Source organism: Pinus tabuliformis, chromosome X, assembly GCF_031772625.1.
Source record: "Pinus tabuliformis cultivar Carrire ecotype Pingquan chromosome X, CPIR1, whole genome shotgun sequence".
Lineage (NCBI taxonomy): Eukaryota > Viridiplantae > Streptophyta > Pinopsida > Pinales > Pinaceae > Pinus > Pinus tabuliformis.
The window spans coordinates 670,115,947-670,143,399 of record NC_142308.1 but is presented as its reverse complement, the minus strand read 5'-3'; the positions used below and the strand labels follow the sequence as shown (position 1 = coordinate 670,143,399).

General features: G+C 41.8%; 1 protein-coding gene across 1 annotated transcript in view; it reads right to left on the bottom strand.

Moving 5' to 3' along the window:
• PHT4;5 (phosphate transporter 4;5) overlaps window positions 1-27,453 on the bottom strand; it is a 467,442-nt gene that overhangs the window by 317,524 nt on the left and 122,465 nt on the right. The window contains 3 exon segments of the mRNA XM_089453117.1: window positions 7,187-7,260; window positions 7,657-7,737; window positions 10,820-10,894. Coding sequence (XP_089309243.1) covers window positions 7,187-7,260; window positions 7,657-7,737; window positions 10,820-10,894 — 230 coding nt within the window.

Genomic DNA, 27,453 nt, shown 5'->3' with positions numbered 1-27,453 from the left:
GAGGGCTGGTCTTTGTTCCCTTCTTGGCTTTGCTGGAATCAGGTCATACCATTTGAAAAAACCTTGAGTCACACTTGTTTCATTTTTGTCTTGAAATTCCAAGTCTAGGTATAGGGTTTCGGTCAAAATCATTGCCAGGTCATGAGTCAAAAGTCTGATGGTCTTCAGCAAGCCAAAAGGAGGTTTGTAATTACGTTTTATTGATAGTTTTCATCTGCTACAGCTTATTTTTACCTTGGTTTTAAAAACTCTGTTTTTAAACCCAAGGTCATGTGAAAATGGCAACAATAAAGGAAATTTTCAAAAATCTTCAGAATGCCGGCAACAACCCTGGTTCCTTCCTCAGAATCCATCAGAGAATCAACCTGCAAAAAGAACCAAGTGAAAACACTCAAAAAATCAATTTCAGGCAAAGTGCAACTTAAAAAACAGTGTTAAATTAAATGCCAAAACATGCAACATTTGAAAGTGGGTTTGATGTTTTAATTTTTTTTTAAATGTGGACCTATAAAGACCAAAAAGCCCTCTTCATGGCCTCATTATGCATTGACAAACTTGCAAGACACAAAGAGAAGCAAAGAAAGGCGATTTGGCTGCGATTTTAGTCATTTCTGGAGGAGCGACTAGTTGAGTTGGAGGTGCGACTAGTTGGGCAGGTGCGACGAGTCAGAGCTGCTCTCACAGTGTAATTTTTGAACTGGAGCGACGAGTCAGAGGGGTGCGACTAGTCGAGCTGGGTTTGCCAAGAAACGTGCCAAATCACCCAAATCGCCCTCCCAAATTGCTAAATCGACCAGGTAAGCTCCAAATTCATCTGTGATAACAAGGAATAAGTGAATGATGACATGTCTCATGGTTTTCTTCTTCAAAAATTTGCAAGATAAATGGTGAATTTAAATGTTGTCAATGTAGGCAAATCTGCTAGGGTTTTGTTTGTTTTTCAAGGTAAAAATCCCTCTTATCCCATCCTTGTTCCCTTGGCAATTAAATTCACAAATGTTGCTGCATGTTTATCTTATTATTTCATTTATATCGTTTGCCAGAAATACAAGGTTTCCATCCCATATTCCTTCAAAATCTTTCCCTTCCCAAATTTCTTCGCTAAACCCTAATATCCTTCATGTTCCCACAAACCCTAAATTGCCCTTCTCCTTCCCCACAGCAAGCAAATTACATGGACCTGCAGCAAGAAAATAAAACAAAAAGAATATAAAAAAAATATATATATATAAAAATTGATATGAAAAGAAAAATAAAAATAAAATGCCAAAATGACCCAAATATGAAAAACAAAGATATTATTGGGTATAAAAAAGAGGCAAGCTGCTGTTATGAAATTTATAAAAAGAAAAATCAAAGATTGCAGCTGTGTATATATTCATAATGGACATATTGCTGTGTTTTTGGTCTATAAAATCGTGTTGCTGTGCTGCCCAAAATAAACTTTGTTTTCCCTTTTTTATCATTCCCTTGAAGTTGTCAAATCTCCTTTTGATAAAAATACAAGTGAAGCTCTCTTTCCCTTATCACTAAATGCATATGAATCCCGTCCAGATAGCAGAGTTTGCTTCATTAAAGGATAAAAATCAAATGGATAATGCTGCCCCATACCCCCTGTCATATATGTTCTTTCCCTTGGTCCCTATCATACATGGTTTCGTTGCAAATGATTTCTTAAAAATGATAAGATGGTATGTGTTACATTTTGTGAATTTTCCCTAAAAATCCCTGTTTTTATTTCCCATTCCTTATTAAAAATCCCTCCCCTAACAGTTCCCTTATGATTTTTCCCCTTGAAAACAGCATACTTCTCAGCATTTTGCAGGCAGAGGCAGCAGTTCTATTTACCTTTCAGCTTGCTCATCTGGTTCCAAAACCATGTCAGACACCGAGAGTTATGAGCCTAGTGATGACCATTCATCAGCTACAGAAGTGGTGGTACAGCAGAGGGTTCCTAAGAGGGGTGGTCATCATAGGAGACAGGAACCTACTTCTTTGGCAGCATTGCAGGCTTGTCCTTTGGCAATGAACGGTTTTCGGTACATGTCATGTTTTCAGTTCTGTGAGAGGCTTGCTCACATTCAGCATCATAGTGAGTTGGCACGTTTATTTGTTTTGCACCTTCATGATGGGCAGGTCACTCTTGTAGGGGTGAATTTTGTGTTATCTCCAGAGATGATTTCAGAGGCTACCGGGATACCGAATGTAGGGGAAGTGTGGCCCAAGCGCAAACTGCTGGACTTTATCTTTTTTGAGCCATATGTCAGGCCCTCATTTGTGAGCCACTTGTCAGGAATCTTTCCTTCCAGATTCCTCCGGGCGGAGTATGTTTCGATCATGAAGCTTATCATGCAATACTTTACATGTGACGGAAGATTTTCACTGGTCTACACTTGTCATATTCGCATGTTGATGCACTTTACCAGGGTGAGGATGATGAACATCCCGGTTTTCTTCTGCCAGGACTTTCAGAAGATGTCATCCGTATTTCAGAGGCGGACCCCAGCCCAGCAGCATAGGAGTCTGTGCCATCATGGTCTCATTCAGCTCATTGTTTCCCATCAGTTGAGGCAGCAGGGCATTTCATGGGCAGACTTCATTTCTCATGAGGTTTTTACAGCGACATCACAGCCACAGCCAGAGCCACAGATCATTCATGAGGAGGGAGGTCCATCACGCCAGGCAGAGATTATTGTGCCTACACATGTTGTTTCCCCACTACAGTGTACATATCAGAGGGGTCATACGACCTTGTTTGCAGCAGCTCGACGAGTATTTTCTCCACATCAGGTGGAAGGGGTCTCGTTGTCATCATCAGATCAGCGAGTGTTATCTCCACACCAGGTGGAAGGGGCCTCGTTGCCGACAGCAGCACAGGTAGCAGAGAGGGGCAAGCAGCCCATGATTGAGGATGAGAGAGCTGGCGATACACGTCATGATTTCATTGATTTTGATGCTCATTCTCCTTCTTCTGATTTTTATGAGCTTATCAGACAGAGAAAGGAGGAGAACCTCGTGTTGCAGCAGAAGCTCGAAATGGCTCAATGGACCATCACTTATCTGGAGCAACGCAACAGACAATTAGAGGCGGAGAAAGAACTTGACGAGCTATGGAGGATCCGTGGTAATAGAGGCTTGAACCGTAGGAGGCCTGGGGACCCATTGCCTGCTGACCGGGAGTCCATGCTCATTCAGGTGAATGCCCACTTGGAGAGGCTGTTAGAGAAAGCCAACCGGGACAAAAGGCTGCTACGAAACATGAAGAACCATTACTGGGCAAGGTTGCACGTTTGCAAGGCAAAAATGAAGATACTCCAAAGGAAGTTGTCCGAGGCCCGCAAGAGGAGGAAAAAGACCAACCCGCTCCGTATCTTGGCTGAGGCCTCTCTTACTCACCGTGATACTGACTAGCCTTCTTCTAGCAGCAAAACCAAGAAATTTTGAGGATTTTGAGGCATTTTTGGCATTTTTTTTGGAATTTTACAGGTTTTGGCCACTCGACTCGTCTCACCCCGTACGAGACGAGTCGTCGATACAGCTCAGAACGGGGAAAACTCTACATGGTTGGATTTTTCTTGTAAAAGTACACTTGCCTATGGAAGGGTTTCAAATTTTGTGAAGATTTGGGCAGCCAAAAGCTCAAAATACAGCCAAATTTTGACTTTCTGCCCCTTTTTTGAGTTGCAGAAAGCAGTCTTGGGAGATTTGATTTTTTAGGGGTCAAATCAACTCCAAATTCAGAAATTCCGGTTGGGTTGGAAAGTAGACTTCCAGACCTTTCCAACGAGCTATCCTGCACTTGATTTGGACTCCGGGAAGGCCCTCAAACAGCGCTGCCAAAAGGTGCGACTAGTCAAGCCAGAGGTGCGACCAGTCAAGCAAAATTTGCCAGTTTTTGACCAGTTCGGCCAGCTAAGCACAGTTTTCACTTGGGTTGATTATTTAGGCATGTAATTGATGGATTCTTGTGTAAATTTCATGGCATTAGATACTTTTACTCTTCTTTACCTCTTCTAGAAGCTTCTTTGATGTAAAAAGTTAATATTTAATGCATGGATAGGCTTCCTAACTTTTAGAGGCAAGTTGTTGTGCTGGCCTATTATCTAGTGACTGATTTAGAATTAGTTGTAACAGCTCCTAGGAAGCTGAGCTCGACTCCTAGAGGTGGGGGAAGAGGTTTGACCTTCTATATTATGCCTTCTCTTTCTCATTTTCAGGGTTGGACTCTAGAGGGAGAAGTGCTATTGTATTTTTGACTTGTATTTTCTGCAATTTGAGGAAAAGGAAGGCCAGGATTTTGCAGACTTCATTGTGGATTCTTGTGGATTATTATGTTGATGGTGTGTCTCCTACTGTTATTGTAAGTCTGTTTATGTGTTCCATTTCTTAATCTCTTGCTGCTATTTAAACAAAAGAAGTGATAAAGTTTGAATTCATGCATGCCATGCTCAGCTTTCAATTTTGTTTAAAATTTATGTTTTCCACTATCTAGAGAGGATCCGAATTCATTGTTCGCCCTCTTTAGCTTCTCTTCTTTCTTCCTTGATCATCTCTTTCAGCTAAAGGCATCAGCATAAACTCCTACCTTGCCCCAAAGACCCACCTGCAAAAACTGAGCTCAATCCCCGCACCCTGAATTGCACTCCCTCCAAATTGCCACCAAAAAACCCAAAAACTTTAAATCAAATCCCCTTATCAGTTTACTAGCCTAAAATCCTTATTCCTAATTGGTCAAACTCATCTCATTGAGAAATCCACCAAGTTTGACCCGAGAGAGCCTTCTCATACCTCGTAGGGCTAGCTACGAGGTGAAATGGTTTGATGTAGCCTTGAGAGTTTATCTATCTCAGCCTAGGTGAATTCCAATGACTTTCCTTACAGAAGATGCATACTAAATGCCCTTAGATAATCAACCACAAAATGTTTGAACTACTACAGAGATGCCACCCTTTAATGCTACAAGAATCTCACTAAAGAGGGTTGAGTAGGATAATGCCACAGTACCCACGAATAGCCTCAAACTTGTTTCCAGACCTGCCTCAAAAATCCCAAATGGCCAGAGAAGATGCTCTATTGCCCAACGAAAAACCAATATGAAAGGATAAACATTAAGAGTCCAAAAGATTCCTCCAAAACTCAGTCTGCAGCATTAGATTTTCGTGACTACACAAGGCCTCAGATCAATGATGCATGCGAATTGATTTTTCACAAGGGGGATTTTCAGGTCTAAAATGGGCCTCCTAAGAAAAATGTAAAACCAAAATAAACTTTATAAGAACCAATAAGATTCAAGATAATGATGTCAACCATGGGGGATGATTCACCATTTTTTGAGTAAAAAGGTAAAAACATTAAAAAATAATAAAACTACTTTTTCAACTCGTATTTTCAACTTATCTCCCTAAGGTTTTAATCAAATTTTGAGCGGGAGTACTCGTTGAATGCAAAATTTAATTCCTCATCCAAAAATGTGATTGCAATCACGGTTTTCATGTATTTCTCATTTTTTGTGTAGCAGGGTCCATCGAAAGTATGCAACATGGGTACTCCTTGGATGAGGAATCTAATTATGCATCCAACGAGTGTTGCCACTCGAAATTTGAGTAAACCAAACAGGAGATAAGTTGAAAATATGAGTTGAAAAAATAGTTTTTTCATTTTTCCCTCTAAAATCTGATGATGTAATCTAATCTTATTTTATTATTTCCACTATTATTTTATAATTTCCTTAGGAAGCCCATTTTAGACATCAAAATTCCCCTAATGTTTATGCATTTGTGGAGGATCTAAGTTATATTTATAGTAGTCAAAGGGTCATCAATAGGGGGGTGGGGAGAGGATGTAATCAATTGAAAGAAGTCGACCTTCAAAAACTCAAATTTGAATTTGGAATTTTAATTTTGGAGCCAAAATAAACCCCTTTTGGAGCCGACTTAATCTCCAAGATTTTATGATTAGTCAAACCATTTTTTTAAGGTGCATATAGCTGGAATAATCCACATGTGAGTTATTTAAATTTCTGAGAAACAATTAACAAGCTGCCATTAGCATCACAGTTTGAGGTTCCTTGACCAACTTTCAAGGCTTCAACATTGACCAACCATACCTTCTCATCCGTGAGGAGTTATGGGACATGCCACCTACAGTTAGAATCGGCACGACGAGGAGAATCAAAGGAAGATGGTCTTGAACCAAAAAGCACAAATCTTCTTTGTCGATGTCCTTAACAAAGGCAGGCTTCTTCTGGCAGCTGCTTGGGTTAACATCATTGACAACAATGGTTCAACACTAATAAAGACATTTTCTCTTAGAAAAAATTCATGGGCTTGGAAATAATTTATTCTCTTGTGCTCTTAGCCTCATTGACACTTCTGAAACTAGAAGACCTGTCTGAGCTACAAAACCTAACACCCACAGGGTAACGCTAGAAGCTCCTTCCACCACCTATAACAATCACTTAAAGTGACCAAGGTCAACATTCTTGCAAGCCCTTAAATCACATCTCAACCAAAATAGATCAACCAATCATTATCAATCTATCACATAATGAATAAACCTATCTTGGGCCTTGAAGATCATCAAACAATCAAATAAAATAGCAATTACTTAATTAATAATCAAGGGGCATAATTAAGGTTGCGAGGACTTTATGTCACTTACAAAGCTCCTTTCCCCTTAGCCTACTTAAGCCCCCTTGTCTTTCCCCTTTTTTGTAGAATCATTGTCCCCAATTCTTTTATCCTTTTCTGCAGCAAGTGGTGTAATTTTTTTTTATTACCATTCAATGCACAATATTACATGTTACATCATGCAGTTTTAGCCATTCATCATATACATACACAACACTGAACTGAAGATCACAATTGAGTTATTACATGAAATTTGAATCAAGAAGATTTTCATGGTCATATTATATCCCTAACCTCAATATTTTCATTCTTGACTATCTTTATGGCATTATTTCATGTTTTTCATTTTTTCTATCTCTATATATATGTTTCCATATTTTTTGTCTACTTTCCATACTTCTTTAGAATGGTGTATTTTTGCTATAATTTGGATTCTACGCATATGTTTTTAGAACATACGCACTGACCGTCATTGTGATTAAGAGTAAGAGTTATAAATGCAATATTAAAACATTATATTGGAAATCATGCAAAGTAAGTACAGAATCTGAACGTACTTCCATCAAGTGGTGCTGCTTGTCCTGCATTAGCTGACTCTACTTCATCTATGATAAGCTCAAATCCTACATACCTACAGCAAACTAGAGCATCACAAGAAAGCTAAGTTGGCATGAAATATAGAGTGAGGTTATTATTCTTGTTACCTATATATGAAATATTCATCTTCATTGAACACTTACATGCACAGAGACAATGTGAAATATTAAGATAACAAGACAATTCTACTATGAGTATGCAAAGAGAAAAACTTTCTATCTTGCACGTCTTTCTGAACTAGTTATGGTACATTACAAGACCCATCTCTAAGATCTTTTCCAACACCCTACTAAATATGCTCTTTCAAGTTTCAACTACTGTGTGTGCCATTTTAGCCATTCATAACCCTGTAGTTCAGATAAGAAACAACAAAATTAAATGTATTTAAAGGAGAAAAATAAGAAGTCATTGAAAGGAAATGAGTCCTTACCAAATAAGACCAAGTAGGCCGAAAATGTAAAAGACAGATTCCCAACCAAAATTTTCAATACAAGGCGGGGCAAATAAAAGCCTACAAAGTTGAGCAAAAGACAAAGTTAGAGAATTCCTAATAATCCCTATTAATCCTCTTTGCTGAAAGACATTGCATGTTTCTTTGAAATCATATAACTGAGCACATCTCCATCTGGAGGATGACTCATCTAATATTTTAAAAATTACTTTTAATATTCAATGAAATGATCATGTTCAACATAACTGTAACAGCCTTTATATTATTGGAAAACCATATTTTCTAGGAGGTGACAATGTTATTTCATATGTAGATGGGAGATGGTGATTGCAGAACACTCTGCTATAGTGGTAGCCAAAAATTGTGGCCACCAGCCCAGATTTTTTATTTCCACGAGAAGAAATGGCCACAAGACAGGAATCAAACTTTGTCTGATATGACTGTAAGTTATGACATACGATGTGGCAGTGTCATTGGGTGCCATGGGCATTCATAAGAAAAGGGACAAACCCATATAGTCCAAAAGGAAAAAGAAGTGTACAATTAATGTAAAAGATGCAAGAGCTGAGATGCAGTCAAGAAGACTCTTGTATTTACAGGATATAAGAGACATGACTATTCTAACGGACACGAACAAATCTAATAATTATTAAATATAATTAGAGTAATTAGGTATATTGCATTTATAAATATACAAGGGAAAAATTGTCTGAAACAACAACCATCACCTGATTAGCTGATAATTTGATAGGCCAAATTTATACCAAAATCATTTAGATAACCATATTTTTATATTGACTAGAGAGTGGTAGTTTGTTGTAGGTATCCCTATTAGAAAGGAGAATGCTTAAGACAACCCCTTGACTCAGGGCATCCAAGAAATGTTGTCATACCAACCCCTACAAACAAGGATGCCCATATTTTTTAGTGACTAGAGAATGGTAGTTTGTTGTTGGCAGCTTGCCACGCACTATAGGAATTAGGGGAATCCCAGGCATCCCTATTAGAAGGGAGAATGCTTGAGACTACCCCTTGACTGAGGGCACCCAGGAAATGTTGGCACGCTATCCCCTACAAACAAGGATGTTGTGGGAAATTTCCTCCGTCTCTCTATCCCATATGTATAGGGTGTGATGGAAATGCATCCCCACATAACACTGATTTCCCTTTAAGTTTCTCTGAAATCATTTCAACCGTTAATCATTTGATCCCTTTATATAATGAAATTTAATGAAAAAGAAGACAGATTTAGACTATGTTGCAGGGGAGCGCCCCCCCGATCCCGCTCCCAATCCACGCTCCGGGCGGGAGCGACTCGGGCACAGGTCGGGAGCTCGCTCCCGAAATCACTCCCGAAATGGGAGCGATTTTGGGAGCGCGCTCCCTAAAAAAAAATTCGCTCTCTGACTTTTCGGGAGCGTTTTGCCTTTTTTGCAATTTTTTTTTGTAGTAATGTTTGAAATGCAATTTTTTTTGAAAGAAACAAATAATTTTTGAGTGGAGCAGCTTAATGATCAAGTCTAGGCCCTAGTATTGATATGCTATTCATGGTAATGTTAAATTCTTAAAGTAAAAGGATGAAAATGAATATTAAGGAGACATTCTCCTTAATATTCAATTTCATCATTTTACTTAAATTTTTAACATTACCATGAAATGACTCAGGATGTTTGAGAGTGGTTCTGGCCTCATTGGATTTCATATGGAGAAAGTAGAATTTTATATTTCATTCAAAATCCAGCAGACTTATCAGTTTTTCAGGATTTCAGGATTGGGGGATTGCAATGTTTCCATTGACTTTTGTCATGTATTAGGGTATGGAACTCGTATTTAATCAAGAACACCATTCCCTCTATGTACTTTGATGTTAGTGACATTGTTTGTCGAATTCCTCTATCATGACCCTCCTAAAAATGTACGCATCACTCAAACAAAATCTTGACTTGACATGCTATGCTTGTTCTATCTTATGTTAATGCTTAGAGGGTGATATTAATGACAAAGATCCCTACATATACAGAGGTAATGACAAAGATACCTCTGGATATTAATGTTTAGAGGGTGATATTAATCAGTGTTGAAAATATCGGTATCGGCAAAATATCGGCGAGGGTCCAGAAAATATCTTATCGGCAATATCGGCGAAAATATCGGCAAAATATCGGCAAATATCGGCAAGCATAAAAAATATTTTTTTCAAATTTTTAAATATAGCCGATATTTTGCCGATATTTTGCCGATATTTTCCGATATTTGCCGATATTTTGAAAATATCGCGATTTTTTCAAAACAGAAAATATCGCGATATTTTCTCGGCGATATATCGTTTTGCCGAAAATATCGCGATATTTCCGAATATCGCCGATATATCGCCGATATTATCAACAGTGATATTAATGACAAAGATCCTGATTTTCCAACAAGACTAAAAAATTAGACATTTCTCGTGGTGGCAAGAGGCCCAAGCTTAAGAAATAGATAATAGATTTACTTCTCTTTTCTAGTTTCTAGTAGCTTTTATAACTATTGACTCTTTCATATTTATTATGATATTTTTTTAAACAATATATGACAATTTAAGTTTGAAGCTGGCAATTATAACTCATTAGTAATGAATTATGAATATGATGCTTCATGAAAGTTGAAAGTTGTTTCATTTCATTTCATTTTATAACATTTCATTTCATGTTAGATATTATTTGTTGTAATGGTTACACTTAGCTTACAAGTACAACTTTGGTGATCAATGATGATAAATGTTATATATTGAATTTTGAAAGCTTGAAACTTTAAGATTGATGAATCATGAGACTCAATATGTTGTATGTTACTATGTTACTAACTTGTGGACGTGGTTGATGACGATTATAACTTCTAGATGATTGTTGTTGTATGGTTCAATCTATGCTTTTTTATGTTTTTTATATCTAATTCATTATTCTACATGTTTTTGTTGACATATATGTATCAAAATATAAAAAATATATATATTATATAAAAAACGCTCCAGGATTCACTCCCAAACCGGGAGCTTCTGAAAATGTCGCTCCCGCTCCCGTTTTCGCTCCCGCTCCCAAGTAACATTGGATTTAGATCTAACAATAGTATTTCTTGTTGCAAGTAAAACACGTAACTTACTTACCCCAGAACACTTCCAACACTTAAACCACTGAAGACAAAGGCAACTGCTCTTGAACGCTCTGTTGAAGGAATCGTCCTGCATTCAGACAAAGTCAATAGGCTAAGCAACTATAATCTCTAGACTAACATTTGAAATTGAACTTATTTGAAATAAGAATGGCCTTTTGTGTTATTTCGATATTTCTAGAATACAAAACCAAACAGCGAGTCCACAAAAAAAGTAACAATAATAAGAATTGCAGAATACATTTCTAATGCAAATGATATGTTTTACAAAAATAAGCTACAGAAAATCCCAGTAAGATAGAAATTTAAAGACTACAATTCACATTTGTATTTGGCAAACCAACTTTAACTCCAAATCATTTACCGAGTTTAAATACATCACTAATAAAAGAATAAATTACAATAATATTTCTAATTGATGCAGATATGGCCACAGATACAAATACAGTATCCAGAACGAATACAACAAATTTTTAGAACCACCTCGATACAATCTGCCTAGGATATGTCAAACAATATATATATATGTGTTTGTGTCTGTAGTATGTACATGGATACCATTCATGAAATTGGAAATAAAGCCAAAAGGAGAGTTATCATTAATATAGAAAATCCCTGTACGATAGAAATTTAAAGACTACAATTCACATTTGTATTTGGCAAAACAACTTTAACTCCAAATCATTTACCGAGTTTAAATGCATCACTAATAAAAGAATAAATTACAATAATATTTCTAATTGATGCAGATATGGCCACAGATACAAATACAATATCCAGAACGAATACAACAATTTTTTAGAACCACCTCGATACAATCTGCCTAGGATATGTCAAACAATATATATATGTGTTTGTGTCTGTAGTATGTACATGAATACCATTCATGAAATTGGAAATAAAGCCAAAAGGAGAGTTATCATTAATATTAACGTGTGATGGGATTAGGCATCAAATGAGGATGACAAGCATTACCAGTACATTAACTATTTAAAAATGGTTGAGATACCATTCTGGATATTGGACACTACGAGAATTGGATTAACTGGATTTTGGGTCGAATGTCTAAAATTTCACATCAAACAAGAGCAGGGTTTTGCTTATTCTTATTGAAATTAGTTCTTGTTAAAATAATTAATTTTTTAATGTGGTATTGCTTTCGGAGCCAAACTTATTTTAATGCTAGGAGACAAAATTTGGGAATTTGGTAGTATTTGATCTGCTAAACATTCTATTGGAAGTTTAACATCTCTAAAATTGTAAAATTCAAGTACTTGTTTCAAGCAATTTAAAAATACTCGTGGGGAAAAGGGAGTGGCACAAAACTTTGAATTCAATCAATACAATGCCTCACAAACTTAGAGACTGCCTGGTGGAATGCTACAGATTCATGTTGTTTTATGAAATACAAATATTATTTGGGATCCATTAATCAGTCATGACCAAAAGTAATCAGTTGGACCACTCATGCTAAATCAACAAGAGATAATATAATGAACATCTTTTAAGTTTGAAAGTTCATAAATATATAAATATAAGAGGCACTTAAAATTTGTAATTAGCAATAATGATTACAATGATCAAAGATCATCATGAGAAGTTACCATGATGGTTAGGGCCTGTTACCTCTCAAATCGAGTGTTAGAATAGTTAAAGCTCCAATCCACATTGTACACACTAAGTGGAACCTCAATAGGTCACCTGCTGTCACCTCAGCAACATACCTTGCCTCTTTAGGCCAGCTCTCCCCAAACTTTGAGGGAGGCTTCCATATGAATCACTAGGGCATAACCAGTAAGGAGCAACGGGAAATCACAAGTAACCCCAATGAATGAAATATGATTTTTGATAGAAATAGTAAAATAGTGGTAATGGAGGGATGAGAGGATCAGTGCCAATATTCAAAGGCGATGGAATCAAGTGAACATTAAAGATGAGAGGATATCAAGAAGAATGGCCCACCTTAGATCAGTTACCCGGACCAATGGATCAGGGATGAGAAACTAGTATCCAAGGATTGGGTAGTTTCGCAGCCAATCAGGGTAAGCAGCAAGGTCAAGGACCCACTAGAGAGTACTCCTCAACCCAAGGATCAGCTATGGCATAAAACAAGTCAAGCATTTACTAAGGGAACCCCCTCGAGCATTTGCCTATGTAATATCCCGCTTTGATATTTCGCTAAGTATTCAGGATTTTTCTTCAGGAAAGTGTGTCATAGGATTTATTAACCAAATTACATAAATCACAACATGAAATCCACGGCAAAATAAGAATAAACAAGAGAAACATGCAGTAATCCTCAGCCTTATTTTATTATTATGAAATATTACATACAATACTGGAAATGGCTGAGAGGATGGTCTCCCAAAATATCTGCTACCAAACTAAATCAGGCCTCCAAAATAAACTGGACTGATGAGTACAACCTGTGAATTCTGAATGAATTCACCAAGGGGATGAGACGGGTTTTCATCCGATCTCACAAATTCAACCAAGGGTTTCTGCCCTGGGGCTTGCTAAAGTTGGGACCTCCGTTCTCCAAACCTCACTATAACAAGTGAACAACCTGTTGTCACCTAAGATGTACACCTAGATGTGGGAAAAGTTTCTAACCCCACAAGGTATAGTCTTTATGGCGCAATGCTCAGAGTAGGGGTTGTCACCTATTCCCTACTCACTCCGTTTAAGCTCTCTCCTAGGCAAGCTATGGGGGTAGTCCCTAAAGGATGGAAAATTTGTTGGAACAAGAAGTCTAGGAGATCAAGGGCAAGACAATTACTTCTCTAAATAACGTGAATTAAAATTAATTGTCAAGTATAATTATTAATGAGCAATGTAGATATTAAAAGATGGATTTAATTAGATCAAATATGACACTTAATGAGATGGAAAAGGAAGATCAGTGCCTTATAACAATGCTCAACGGTAAATTATAACACTTGCAAGATAAGAAGATAGTACTTCAAGTTACAAGATAGGCAATGTTGCAAGATAAGGTTAGTACAAGAGATCAAGAGATTAAGAGCAACTAGAAATATGAGCAATAAAATTTGAGATAAACTTGCAAGTAAAGATGCTTAAATATGATATCTAAGAGACAATAAGCTTGAAATAAAGTAAAGCTTGCAAGTAAATAATGAGCCCACAATTCCAAATACAATAGGCGATTCAAAGAGAATGTTAGATGAATGAATGCAATATCTATCTATGCGAGATGCAAGGATCTTTGTTAATTTTAATTATATGCCTAAATTAAGGGTGAATGCCTTCTCCTCAATTGTCAAAACTTGTCTTAGAACAAGGTTGTTTGAAGAAGTGTTGAGGAAGGAGGCTATGGCCTCATTAACGGTACCTACCCAGGGCTTCTAGCAACCCAAGGGCCTTTGTTCGTACAAGGGACTAGGCCACAAGAGAACTGCAAGGTCACTCATTTTAACTATTGTTTAAGGGTCAAGCTTCTTAAGTGGAGAAGGTGGTCTTAAACTTTCTATCAAGCAAGCTTATGCTTGGAGGTAAATTTTAAGAATGAAAGTCTAGATCTAGAATGCAAATGTTGTAATATCCTTAAGGAAATTTACAGTAATAAACAAAGCATGCATAGACAAAAACACACAGAAAATTTGCCCAAATATCAAAACACGAAATAGAGTGAAAAATTGCATTGTCGAGCCATTTTATTGATAAAACATTAGGTTACAATGGATGCTTGGAAAGTATTCACCTGGGCAAGCTAGTTAAGCCCAAGTGAAGAATATGAAGTCCCTCAAGCGTAGTGGTTGATATCCCTTTGGCTCTGCGCTGAAATGCCCAGAAAATGAGTTGTTGGTTGTGAAGCATAGCTGATAGGACCTCCCCCGCTGCTCAAAAAATTCTGGGAAATTAACCCCAGGTTCTCCACCAAATACCCACAAAACCCCATGAAGGAATTTGTCGATTGCTAACTTTGAAATTTCGACCCAATTTCCCTCAATGGCACTGTTGCTGGGTAATTCGACCCACCTAATAATGCTACTGTTGAAAGCCCCCAAAATGACTATAATCTCCAACAAATCTTCTCCACGGACTCCTCCTCAAGCTTCATCCCGAAATTCCCTTCTCTCCTCAACCCCCACATGTGACACCTCTAAGGACTACGCTATTGCTGCTGGAACTTCCCCACACTCGCACTTTGCTGCTCCTGGATCGAACTGGAAAGGATGAGACTCCCTCCTTGGGCTGGCACTCGAAGTCCACCGAAGCAAGGGTTGAGATTTCCGCTCGGAAACCTCTTGTGCTCAACAGCACTTGCAGACTTGGCTTCAGCTCAAGCGTGCTAGTCTAAGACAAATCTCAAATAATCATGAATGACCAAAATGAGTGCCTCTTCCTCTTTTTGTCAAAGAGCCTCCAAAATGCCCATGTGGGCCCAACTTCAACTTTCCCCCACCAATCTCCCTCCAATGAGTGTGTGTTTCCTTGTGGGCCACATTTCTCTATGGGTGGCCCCCACGTACCACTAGCAACTCGATTTTCTCCTCCTTTCTCTAATGTTTGGGCTTATCTTTGACTCAAAAATGCATGTGGGACCTCTAAACCCACATTTCCTAAGTGCAAGTGCGAATTTATCCAAAATTGGGCAAAATTGATATTTCCCCTTAGCAATGTTGCTAAGTGGGAATATCACAATCCTCCTCGCCAAAACGTTGCTTGTCCTCAAGCAACTGTAATGAAGGATGTTGAAGTATCTGCTCTCCCTCCCAAGTGGCATCCTCATCTGGTAGGTTCTTCCATCTGATCAAAAATTCCTTGATAACCCTGTTCCGCAAGTGCCTCTCACGGGTGTCCAAAATAGCCTCTGGCTCCAGAACTAAGTGCCCCTCATCATCCATGGGCGGTAGCTCTGTAGCTGTTGTCACCTGTTGCCCCAGTGCCTTTTTCAGGCAAGACACATGAAAAATGTTGTGTACTCAACTCCCCAGGGGTAGCTCTAGCTCATATGCTACCTCACCGACTCTCCTAGTGACTCGGTACGGCCCATAGAAGCAACGCTTGAGCTTCTCGGGCCCTTTCTGCTTGAGTGATGACTGCCTATACGATTGGAGCCTCAAGAAGACTAAGTCCCCAACCTCAAATTACCTCTCTACTCGACCCCCTGTCTACATAAAGCTTCCGCTGGTTCTGCGCAACCTGCAGGTTATCTTTGAGAGCCCGCAAGATATCGTGGCTCTCCTGTATCCAATCCTTGGCCCTAGGGGCCTTGTTGTCTCGAAACATCACGTCAGCAAAAGATAAAGCATCGTAACCATACAAGGCTCTGAATGGGGACATACCTATGGACATGTGGTACGTGGTGTTATAGCAGTACACGCCCAAGTGCAATCACTGTATCCATGCACGTTATTGGCCCATCGCGTAGTTACGTTGGTAACCCTCCAGCCATTTGTTGACTATCTTCGTCTACCCATCCATCTAGGGGTGATAATTGGTGCTCAGAATGAGCTTTGTGCCCACTAGTTAAAACAGCTCCTGCCAAAATCCTCCCATGAACCTATGTTCCCTATCACTAACAATGGTCTTTGGGAGACCATGAAGTCAAAATACCTCCTTAAAAACAATTTTGTCACTTGTGAGGCAGAGAATCGGGTTGAGATGGTGAAAAAGTGTACAAACTTCGTCAATTGGTCTAACACCATGTATATGCAATCCTTGCCCTGCACTATGGGCAACCCGGGGATAAAATCCATCGACACGCTCTCCCACTTTCCCTCAGGAATAGGAAGAGACTGTAGTAACCCAGCAGGATGTGTTTGCTCACCCTTGTTCCTTTGGCATGTGTCACACTCCCAGACATGCCTCATAACATCATCCTTAAGGTCCTTCCATGCAAAGCGCTCCTTGATGATCATGTATGTCTTGGTAAACCCCTGATGCCTGATAATTGTGAGTCATGGGTTGCCTGCATGATCTTCTCCCTCAACTGGGAGCTAGGTACCAAATAAATCCGATCCCAGAAGTAAATCACCTCATTCATCACCCTGTACCAGTCATCCACCATGGCACTGTCAAGGACCTCACATGCAAAACGGTCCTTGGAATACTCCACTAGCAACTGTGCCTGCCAATCTGGTGGAATGCTCATCAACAAAAGGGTAGCCGGCCTCCTGGACAACGCGTCAGCTACCACGTTGTGCTTCCCTCTGACATACTTAATGTCAAAGTCGTATTCCTGGAGCTTGCTCACCCACTTCTATTGCCTCTCTGCAATTGCTTTTATTCCAAGAGGAATTTGAGACTGTTGTGATCTATTTTGACCCGGAACCTATTTCCTACCAAGCACTGCCTAAACTTGGCTAGCGCATGCATGATGGCTAACATCTCCTTATCGTAAATGGAGTACAATCTCTCGTGGAGCAGTAGCTTTCGGCTCTCGAAGGTTATCGGGTATCCCCCCTGCATCAAAAGTGCTCCTACACCCTCCCCTGATGCATCACACTCAAGCACAAAGTGTTGTGCGAAATCAGGGAGTGCCAACACCAGGCGGCTACTCATGACCTGTTTGAGGCTCTCAAAAGCCTCCTGCCCCATCTATCCACTCAAATGCCACCTTCTTCGTCAAATCAGTGAGGGGAGTTGCTAACTACGAGAAGCCCTTCACGGAAGTACAAATGCCCACAAAACCTCTCAACTCAATCACATTGCGGGGCAATAGCCAATTATGGATGGCCCTGATCTTCTCCTCATGGACTCTCACACCATCCTCTCCAATAATGTGCCCTAGATAGAGCATCTTCGTCAAACGAAACTCACACTTGGACAACTTAGCGTAAAACTGTTGCTCCTCCAAAATACGCAACATTGTCTCTAAATGTTGCAAGTGTTCCTCCCAGGTCCGGTTGTAGATCAATATATCATCGAAGAACACCAACACGAACTTTCGCAACTGCCCACAAAACACGTGGTTCATGGAAGATTGGAAGGTGGCTGGTGCGTTGGTCAACCTGAAGGGCATAACCAAGAACTCGAAGTACCCATAATGGCACCTGAAAGTTGTCTTAGGGACATCCTAGTCCCTCACCCTGATCTAGTGGTACCCTGAACGCAAGTCGATATTGGAGAAGAACTTAGCCTCCCTCAGCTCGTCCATCAACTCATCTATGTGTGGGATGGGGTAACGATTCTTCAGGGTCTTCTTGTTGAGGGCCCAGTAATCTATGCACATGCGCAAGGACCCATCATTCTTGTTCACCAAGACAACTGATGAAGCAAAAGGGTTGGAACTAGGCCTGATCTGCCCAAGTGCCAACAACTCATGGATGGCCCTCTCAATCTCATCCCTGGATGCCTTGGGATGTCTATAAGGTGTGGTGATCACGACCTGTACCCCCGGCTCCAACTCAATAGTATGCTCAAAACCCGATCAGGTGGTTGCCCGGGCATTATGTCTCCAAACACCACCGGGTCCCTGTCCAAAATAGCCTATATGTCTGGGTGTGGTGGTTTGGGCTGGCCCCTAGCCTCAAAAATCCTCAACTCCATGACCCACTCAATATCACCATGCCTCAGATCAACCCCCTTCCTGTGGGCCGAAACAGTATATGGAGGGTAAGAGTTAATACCCCGTAGCAAAATTGGTTTGCCATCTGGCCCTATGAACTCCATCTCCAACTTCCTTCAATTAGTAGTGACTCTGTTAAGAGAATAGAGCCACTGGACACCCATCACCACATTGGTGTCCGACACATCCACCATGAAGAAGTGATTTGTCACTGAGTAGTTCCCCATGGTCACTGTCAAAGCTGGAACATAGCGTGTGCACTGCATGGTTCTATCACCTGGCACCAGAACCGAAAAACCCTCAAACTCCTCGGTTGTGATACCCCTCCTCTGGATCATCTGTGCATCAATGAAATTGTGGGTAGCCCCACTGTCTACTAAAACTGAGACATGCTGCCCCTGCACAGTGCCCCTGATCCTCATAGTCAAAAACTTGGGTACCCCACGTAGAGATGCGAGGACCCCTCTTGATGGAGCAAAAGGAGCTCCCCCTGGTGGGGGTGGTGGTGGTGGCCCCCTCTCTGCCTACCCTGCATTGTCATCTCCACCCATCTCCAAATATGCATCATCCTCCCCATCACTGTCAGAGAAGACCTCAATGTAGTGGGCCTTGCCCACTGCGCATCTATGGCCTGGAACCCATGGTTCCTGACAGGTAAAACACAACTTCCTCCTTCGGAGGTCTCTCTGGGTCTCCTCATCCAATTGTCCACGCCCTTGGTTGTCTCTCCCCTTCTGCGGGAAGCCATATCTAGGTGGTAGTGGTGCTCTAGCCCTTGGTAGGGCATCCTGCAAATCTCGGGCCCTCCCCACTGCGTCCTGCAAGGTAGTGGGCCTGTTGGACCTCACCAATCCCTTCAATGGCTTTGCTAGCCCCTCTACAAACATGAAGACCCTCCTGGCCTCTGATAGATCAGGCACCATCACTGACAACCTCAAAAACTCTGAAATGTAGGCCTCAATGCTTCTTGTCTGTTTGAGCCTTGTCAGCTCCCCAAAATGCTCCTCCGGGTCTCTCCTCTCGAAACGCTCCAGCACCCTCCTAGTGAACTCCTCGTAGGTTGCCACTCCGGCATGCCCCATCGTGGTTAGCCCATGGAACCACCAGTCATGGGCTTCTCCCTCTAAATGCAAAGTGGCAATTTTAATTGCCTCTCCTTTCGTCATCTGATTAAGCTGGAAATAGACATCCAACTTCTCAACCCATGCTTTCGCTGAGCTCTTGGACGACCCATCGAAAGTTGGGAGGAACAATCTCCCCATGGTGCACTGTAAATCGGTGCCATGAGTGTAGCTTCCTCCACCTTGTCCCTTTCCCCTGTTATTACCTTTCAGCTGACAAAAGTCCCTAAAGGTAATGGCCTCTCTAAAGTCAGACCCATATGACTGATACTCCACAAAATAGTCCCCCATGGGCATCTCCTCTTGCCCTTGTGGCCCTCCAGCACCGGATGCTATAAATGTAGGAATGGTGGAACTGGGTGGTGCACTGGGAATGAGGGGTGTGTTAGGGCCATGACACCCTTAAATGTGAAGTACCAAAGCCCCCACCAATTTGGAAGTCCCCTTGAATCCCTTTGCCCCTGTTGTTACTGCAATTTTGTTGCCTCAACTCCTCAATACCTTCGGAAAAATCCTACATGGCCTTGAGAAGAGGTTGGGCAAACTCCTTCTCTTTACTCCTTCTGTCTCCCTCGTTATTCCCCATGTTTGGCCTTTCGACCTCTGGTATAGCGATCACTGGATCTGGGATGATTTGTAGTTGCCTCTCTCTGCTTCTGTACCTCTACCTCCTGTGTGCTTGGAAAGTATGGGTGCTTGGAAAGTATGCACCTGGGCTTGCCCAAGGCAAGCTAGCTAAGCCCAAGTGAAGAATATGAAGTCCCTAAAGCGTACTGGCTGATATCCCTTTGGCTCTGCACTGAAATGACCAGAAAATGAGTTGTTGGCTAAGAAGAATAGTTGATAGGACCTCTAATGCTCGGAAAATTCTGGGAAATTAACCTCGGGCTCTCAACCAAATACCCACAAAAACCCACGAAAGAATTTGTCGATCATTGACTTTGGAATTTCGGCCAAATTTCCCTTAATGGCACTATTGCTGGGTAATTTAACCCACCTGATAATTTTGTTGTTGAAAGCCCCCAAAATTACTGCAATCTCAAAACAAATCTCCTCCCCGGACTCCTCAAACTTCAGCCCAAAATTCCCTTCTCTCCTCAACCCCCACGTGTGACACCTCCAAGGACTACGCAGTGCCTCCACTGCTGCTGTGATATTCCCACTTACCATTTTGCTAAGTGAAATATCAATTTTGATCATTTCTGCTATATTGCACGGTTGCACTTAAGAAATGTGGGTTTAGAGGTCCCACACATGATTTGGCTTAGAGCACACCCAAACATTAGAACTGGAAGAAATTGTTAATTTGCAATAGCATCGGATGTGCTCTAGCCATGAAAATTGGTGGAGAGGCTAAAGCACGTGAGATCTCCAAGACCCAGAAATGGTTTGGGGAAATTCCACCTGGTTAAAGAGATATTAAAATAATTAATATTTTTAATGGGGTTAGACTTAGGAAAATTAAAATATTAATGGGTATTAATATAAAACTGGGTGAGAATGTTCTAAATGACATGGATCAAGCCAAATCTAATCTTAGTTGTTGATTAGAGACTTAATCTCGGTCGTTGAAGACTCAACAGGAAAAGTATAAGAGGAGGCTTGAGAGTCAGTTGGAGATACACCAAGATTGATCAGTCAGTTCGATTTTCTGGAGCAGGGTTTGCTGAGAAAATTCGAACAAGTCATTTGTGTTGCAGCAAGGGGCAGTGAGTACATAGCAAAGAAGCAGAAATAGTGCCATAGGGTCAGCGCAGTGACTAAGGAGGCTATGCAGAGGCAGCAGGAGCCACGCAAAGGCAGCTAGAGATTGCGCAAAGGCTGAGGGGCCTGCGTGGGTGACGCAGAAGGCCAGAGAGCTGACACAGAAAGGCAGAAGGCCGACGCAGGGGGTTCCAGAGCTACGAAGAGACTAGCAGGGCTAACGCAGAGCCTTAAAGAAGCGCCGGAAGAATTTTTGTGGAGTAGACTAGTGCTGAGAAGCTGAATATCTGCTTCCAAGAAGAGGTATTACTGCTGTGTAAAAATCTTTGTTGGCTGAGCCAGTTTGGCACCCTAGTTGTACTCAAGAAATCTGCATAATAATAAAACCCTCAGAACTGTTGCACCGGTTTTTCTGGGGACGATTGTCCAAAAACAACGATGTCCCTTGTGTGTTTGTCTAGTATTTCAGTTGTTGATTTGTATATGAGTTAAGGTTGCATTTGTGTTTATTTTCAATATTTATATGAATAAATAACTTGTTAAGGAATAAACAAGTAGGTGAAATAAACCAGATAATGCAGTAGGGATTTCTAATGGGTAACATTTAGAAATTTCAACATGGTATCAGAGCATTGCAGATCACAGGAGGACTGAAGGCACCAGCATAATCAGAAGTATTTGCAGCAGTAGTAGTTGTCCCGAGAGACAGAGTTGCTCCTAAGCAGAAAGCAGCAGAGGAGTGACGCAGAGGGCCTGCGTCATCATTTTGAGCCAGAGAGAGGGCCAGCGCAGAGGCAGAGAGAGGCAGAAGAGGCTCACGAAGAGCCATGTCATCCTACTCAGTCAGGTAGGCTTGACGCAGTTGGCCAGAGGAGTGATTCAGCCTTTGCTGGGATTGCACAGAGCTGGAAGGCTCAGTTCCTTTAGTTGCTGGGGCATAGGGAGCTATGGGCAGATTGTGGATTAGGAAGTTGGTGAGGTGTTGTTGTTGTTGAAGCAGAATAGTACCTAACGTGATAGAACCAGGGTAGAGGGAGTCCCTGCCTTGACGGATTTCTAGCCAAGAAATCCAGATCCGAGTTACAGTTGCAAAGAGGATCGAAGAGGAGCGGATCGATAGTTGGCGGGAAGATTTCCCGCAGGGAAATCAGGTATCAGAGGGAGATTTCCAGGAGGGAAGTCGAATCTCAGAGGGAGTCCAGAAGAAGGAGCGGAGATGGTAGTGAACGAACTGAGGGATCAGGACAGGTTGGATGGGGCTTCCAACTTTGTCATCTAGAAGGCCAGGATCCTATCACTGCTGGATAAACATCACATCAAGGGCTTAGCCTTGAGAACCGTGGCTATCCCAATCGACCCAGCTGATAATGAAAAGTATGAGGATGCAATGGCGAAAGCAAAGTTCATAATCCTTGATGGGGTCAAGGATCATGTCGTACCACATATTGCCGAGAAGAACACGGCAAAGGAGATGTGGGATACTTTGACGACATTGTATCAGGGCACTTCCATGTAGCAGAAGATGTTATTAGACAATTAGCTGCAGTCGTATCAGATGCAGAAGGGGGGCAAATAGATCTATACCTCCTCAGATTGCAGGAGATTCGGGACCAACTTACTTCCATAGGGGCCACGCTGGATCAGGAGTTCATGGTGAGGATTGCCCTGAATGCAGTCTCTGAGGATTGGGAGACATTTGTCCAAAGCATTTTGGGCAGAGCTAATCTTCCAGGATGGGAAGAGATGTGGGCAACTCTTCGCCAAGAAGAGATCAGACAGTTGACCAAGGCGGGGAGTAGCAGCAAAGGGGGTCGAATCAAGAAAGAGGAGGAGGAGGATGCGGCTCTAGCATCTGCGGGACAGCAGGGGAAGAGGAAGAAGGACATCTCCAAGGTGAAGTGCTTCCATTGTGGGGAGTTGGGTCATTATGCAACCCAGTGTCCCAAGAAGAAGAATAAGGGAGAGGCTTCTGACTCCAAGGCAGCTCTGACTAAGGCGGAGAAAGAAGTTGAGACTAATGATGATTGTGCCATCAGTGCTCATGCACCTCTAGAGAAGAGGTGGGGAGACATCGAGCTGTAGTCAGGAGGACTACAGAAGATGAAGGGCAGGATCCTTGAGGTACCCAAACTCTTGGATCATATCCGGCTACAGGAGCCCCGAATGACAGTGGCAGGATGACGGATGTCGGGTATAAGCAAGATGCCATGAAGCGACAAGGCAGTGCTAGAGTGCAGAGGTCTGTAGCAGCGCAGTGGCGGTTGCAGCAGTGCGAGAGGCACAGAGGTGGTTGCAGCAGTGCGAAAGGCACAGAGGTGGTTGCAGCAGTACGAGAGGCACAATGGAGGTTGTAGCAGTGCGAGAGGCACAATGGAGGTTGCAGCAGCGCAGAGGCAGTAGAGGGAGCACAGGATAGCAGCAAAGGTAGCTTCAACATCAGGAGGCTTCCGGACTGACAAGGATGTCAGTAGTTGGGTAGATCAGTTATTTACTTCTCGGTAACTGAGCTGCAGTGCAGCAATTAGCAGTGGCAGTGTTATGGGAAGCATGGGCGGCATGTTGAGAGGGAGATGCAGTACAGATGTAGCAATGGCAGTGGCAGAGCCATGGGCAGCAATGTAGTGGATGTAGGGCAGCAGGCCCAGCATCAGCACAGGTACCAGTGTGGAAGGATCGGGGTGATGTTTAGTGGTGGACCATTACTAGAGCACATTCCTTGCTAAGAGGGAGTGTTGATTTGTGGTAGCATCGGATGTGCTCTAGCCATGAAAATTGGTGGAGAGGTTAAAGCACATGAGATCTCTAAGACCCATAAATGGTTTGGGGAAATTCCACCAGGTTAGAGAGATATTAAAATAATTAATATTTTTAATGGGTTCCTAAGTCTAAACTTAGGAAAATTAAAATATTAATGGGTATTAATATAAAACTGGGTGAGAATGTTCTAAATGACATGGATCAAGCCAAATTTAATCTTAGTCGTTGATTAGAGACTTAATCCCGGTTGTTGAAGACTCAACAAGAAAGGTATAAAAGGAGGCTTGAGGGTCATTTGGAGATACACCAAGATTGATTAGTCAGTTCGATTTTCTGCAGTGGGGTTTGTTGAGAAAATTCAAACAAGTGATCCGAGTTTCAACGAGGGGCAGTGAGTACATAGCAGAGAGGCAGAGATAGTGCCAGAGCGTCAGCACAGTGACTGAGGAAGCTACACAGAGGCAGCAGGAGCCACACAGAGGCAACTAGAGACTGCGAAGAGGTTGAGGGGCCTGGGTGGGTGACACAGAAGGCCAGAGAGCTAACGCAGAAAGGCAGAACGCTGACGCAGGGGTTTCCAGAGCTACGCAAAGGCTAGCAGGGCTGACGCAGAGTCTTGGAGAAGCGCCGGAAGAATTTTCCTGGGGCAGACTAGCGCTGAGAAGTTGAATATCTGCTTCCGAGAAGAGGTATTACTACCGTGTAAAAATCTCTATTGGGTGAGCTAGTTTCGCACCCTAGTTGTACTCAAGAAATTTGCATAATAATAAAACCCTCAAAATTGTTGCGTCGGTTTTCCCGCATTGGGTTTTTCTGGGGACGATTGTCCAAAAATAACAGTGTCCCTTGTGTGTTTGTCTAGTATTTCAGTTGTTGTTATGTATATGAATTAAGGCTGCATTTGTGTTTATTTTCAGTATTTATATGAATAAATAACTTGTTAAGGAATAAACAAGTAGGTGAAATAAACCAAATAATGCAGTAGGGATGTCTAATGGGTAACATTTTGAAATTTCAACAAAAATATTGCGGCGTTAGTGGAGCGTGGGGGCCACCTCATGAGAATTTCAGCCCACAGAGGAGTACGCTCTCATTGGAGCGGATTTGGTGTGGGATGTTCAAGCTGGGCGCACATGGGCATTTTGGAGGCATCTTGACAAAAGGAAGAAGAGACACTCAATTGTTTATTCATTCATCATTTGCAAAACTGTCTTTTGACAAGAGCACACTTGCGCTGAAGCCAAATCTACAAATGTTGTTTAGCACACGGGTGTCTCTGAGCAAAGATCTCAACCCTTGCTTCGGTGGACTTTGAGTGCTAGCCCAAGGAAGGAGTTTTACCTTTGTCATTTCGTACCAACAGTAGGAGGTTCAATTTTAGGGAGAGGTTCAACTATAGTAGCACAGGGATTGCAGAGTTCATGGTGGAGGCACTCCGGGAGGTGGAGGAGTGAGGTGTGGTTGAGGCTGAAACTTGGAGGAAAAGGTTGGGGGAGTATTTTGATGAGTATTGCAGCCATTTTGTAGGCCATTTGTAGCAGGATCTACTGGTGGGTCGAATCACCCAGTAGTTGAGCCATTGAAGGGAAATAGGGCCAAATTTTAGAAGTCAATCATTGGCCAAATCCTTCGTGGGTTATTCTGGGTATTTGGTGGAGAGGCCAAGATTAATTTCCCAGAATTTTCTGAGCACCGGAGAGGGCCCTAGCAGCAGTTCTATTCAGCCAGCAGCGTATTTCTAGGCATCTTCAGCGCAAAGCTAGAGCAGCACAGCAACAGATTGGAGAGGGGTGACTTATTTATCATTTGGGGCTTTGCTAGCTTGCCTTGAGCAAGCCCAGGTGCATTCCTTCCAGCACCATATTGTACACCCACTTATTTATCAATAAAGAACTCAGCGACGCAGTTTCTGGTGGATGTTCATGCTCTGATTGTGTGTTCACTATTTTATGGATTTTGTCTATGTTTGCTTTGTATATTTACTGTAAATCTTCCTTAGGAATATTACAGTGGTATCAGAGCTCATAGACTTGGCACAACCTGTGGGAGCAACACAATCTATGACATTGGAGGATAGGCAAAACGTGACACACTGAAGACTGTGAAAAATCGTGACCCGATTCCTACTACATCACACTGATCATATTTCTCCTATTTGTTAAATTACTTTGAACAAATTACTTGCAGTTTTCTATAGCAAATATCGAAATACATACACTGCAGCCTACACAAAATAAAATACTGCAGAAACTAAATACTGCACTGGAGAGAAATAAACACACACACAATTACACTGTTGTTTTTGGACAAATGTCCCCGAAAAAACCCAATGTGGGAAAACCAGTGCAGCAGTTGAGGGTTTTATTATTATGCAATAGTAATCTGAGTACAAATCATTAGATGCCCAAACTAGCAATCTGATACAGAGAATAAACTGGCAAAGAGGTAGTGAGAAAAATCTCACACTGTCACTGGCAATCTGAATCTGATCTAGACTCTGGATGGCTAGCCCCACACTGCCTCTGTGCAGCCTCTACATCACCCTACGCAGATCTGTGTCACAGCCTCTAGGGACTGCGTCACCTCCTCCTCTGATCTTCTGCTAGCTGGAAACTTGACCCTCTGGCCCTCCGGTCTCACACCCTGGCTTCCGACACTAGATCTCGACTGCTCCTCAGCAGAATTTCGGACTCCCTTTGAAGCATTGCGCTGCCTCTCTGAACCTCTCTCTGCCTTCTCTGCCTTGCACTCCCCGGAACTGGAAAATCTCCTCTAATCTACTATCCCTGCCCCTCTCTCACTACTTCGACTTTACTGAGTCACTTCCGGCAACTCACCGCTGCTACACAGGAAATCGACTTCCCAGCAAAATCGAATTGCACAAGTGTATTCTCCAAGTGCCCATCGAACTCCTTATAATCTCTCGTTGGAGCACCAACAACCAAAATTAAAACATAATCAATGGCTAAAATTAACTAGGAGTTGATCCTCGTCTTCTTCTAGAAGATTCACACCAGATTTAATTAATACCCTTTAATTAACCAGATTTCCTAATTTTAGACTTAGGGAACCATTTTAAAAAGCTAATTATTTTAATTAAATCATCTCTAGGTGGAATTTTCCGAAACGATTTATGGGTATTAGAGAATGCATGTGTCTTAGCGTCTATGCAAAATCTAAAGGCTAGAGCACAACCGATGCTACAGAAATCAACACTCCCTTTTAGCGAGGAATGTGCTTTAGTGTTGCAACCCACTAAAGCATCACTCTATCTCTGCACCATCTCCTGTTGTGCTACTGATGTCGGGTTGTTGCTGCCCACCAACCATTGCGCAGCTTTGATTACTGCATCTGCGTTGTTGTTGGCCCTGTTGAACTGCTGCCAACACTGCATCTGCACTGCAATCTTCTCCATCTGTTGTTGTTGCAACTGCAACGGAAAAACATCCAAAATACTGAACCAACTGTGGTCAGTATGATGCATCTGTCGTCTGAATTCTGACTGCTGCTAGC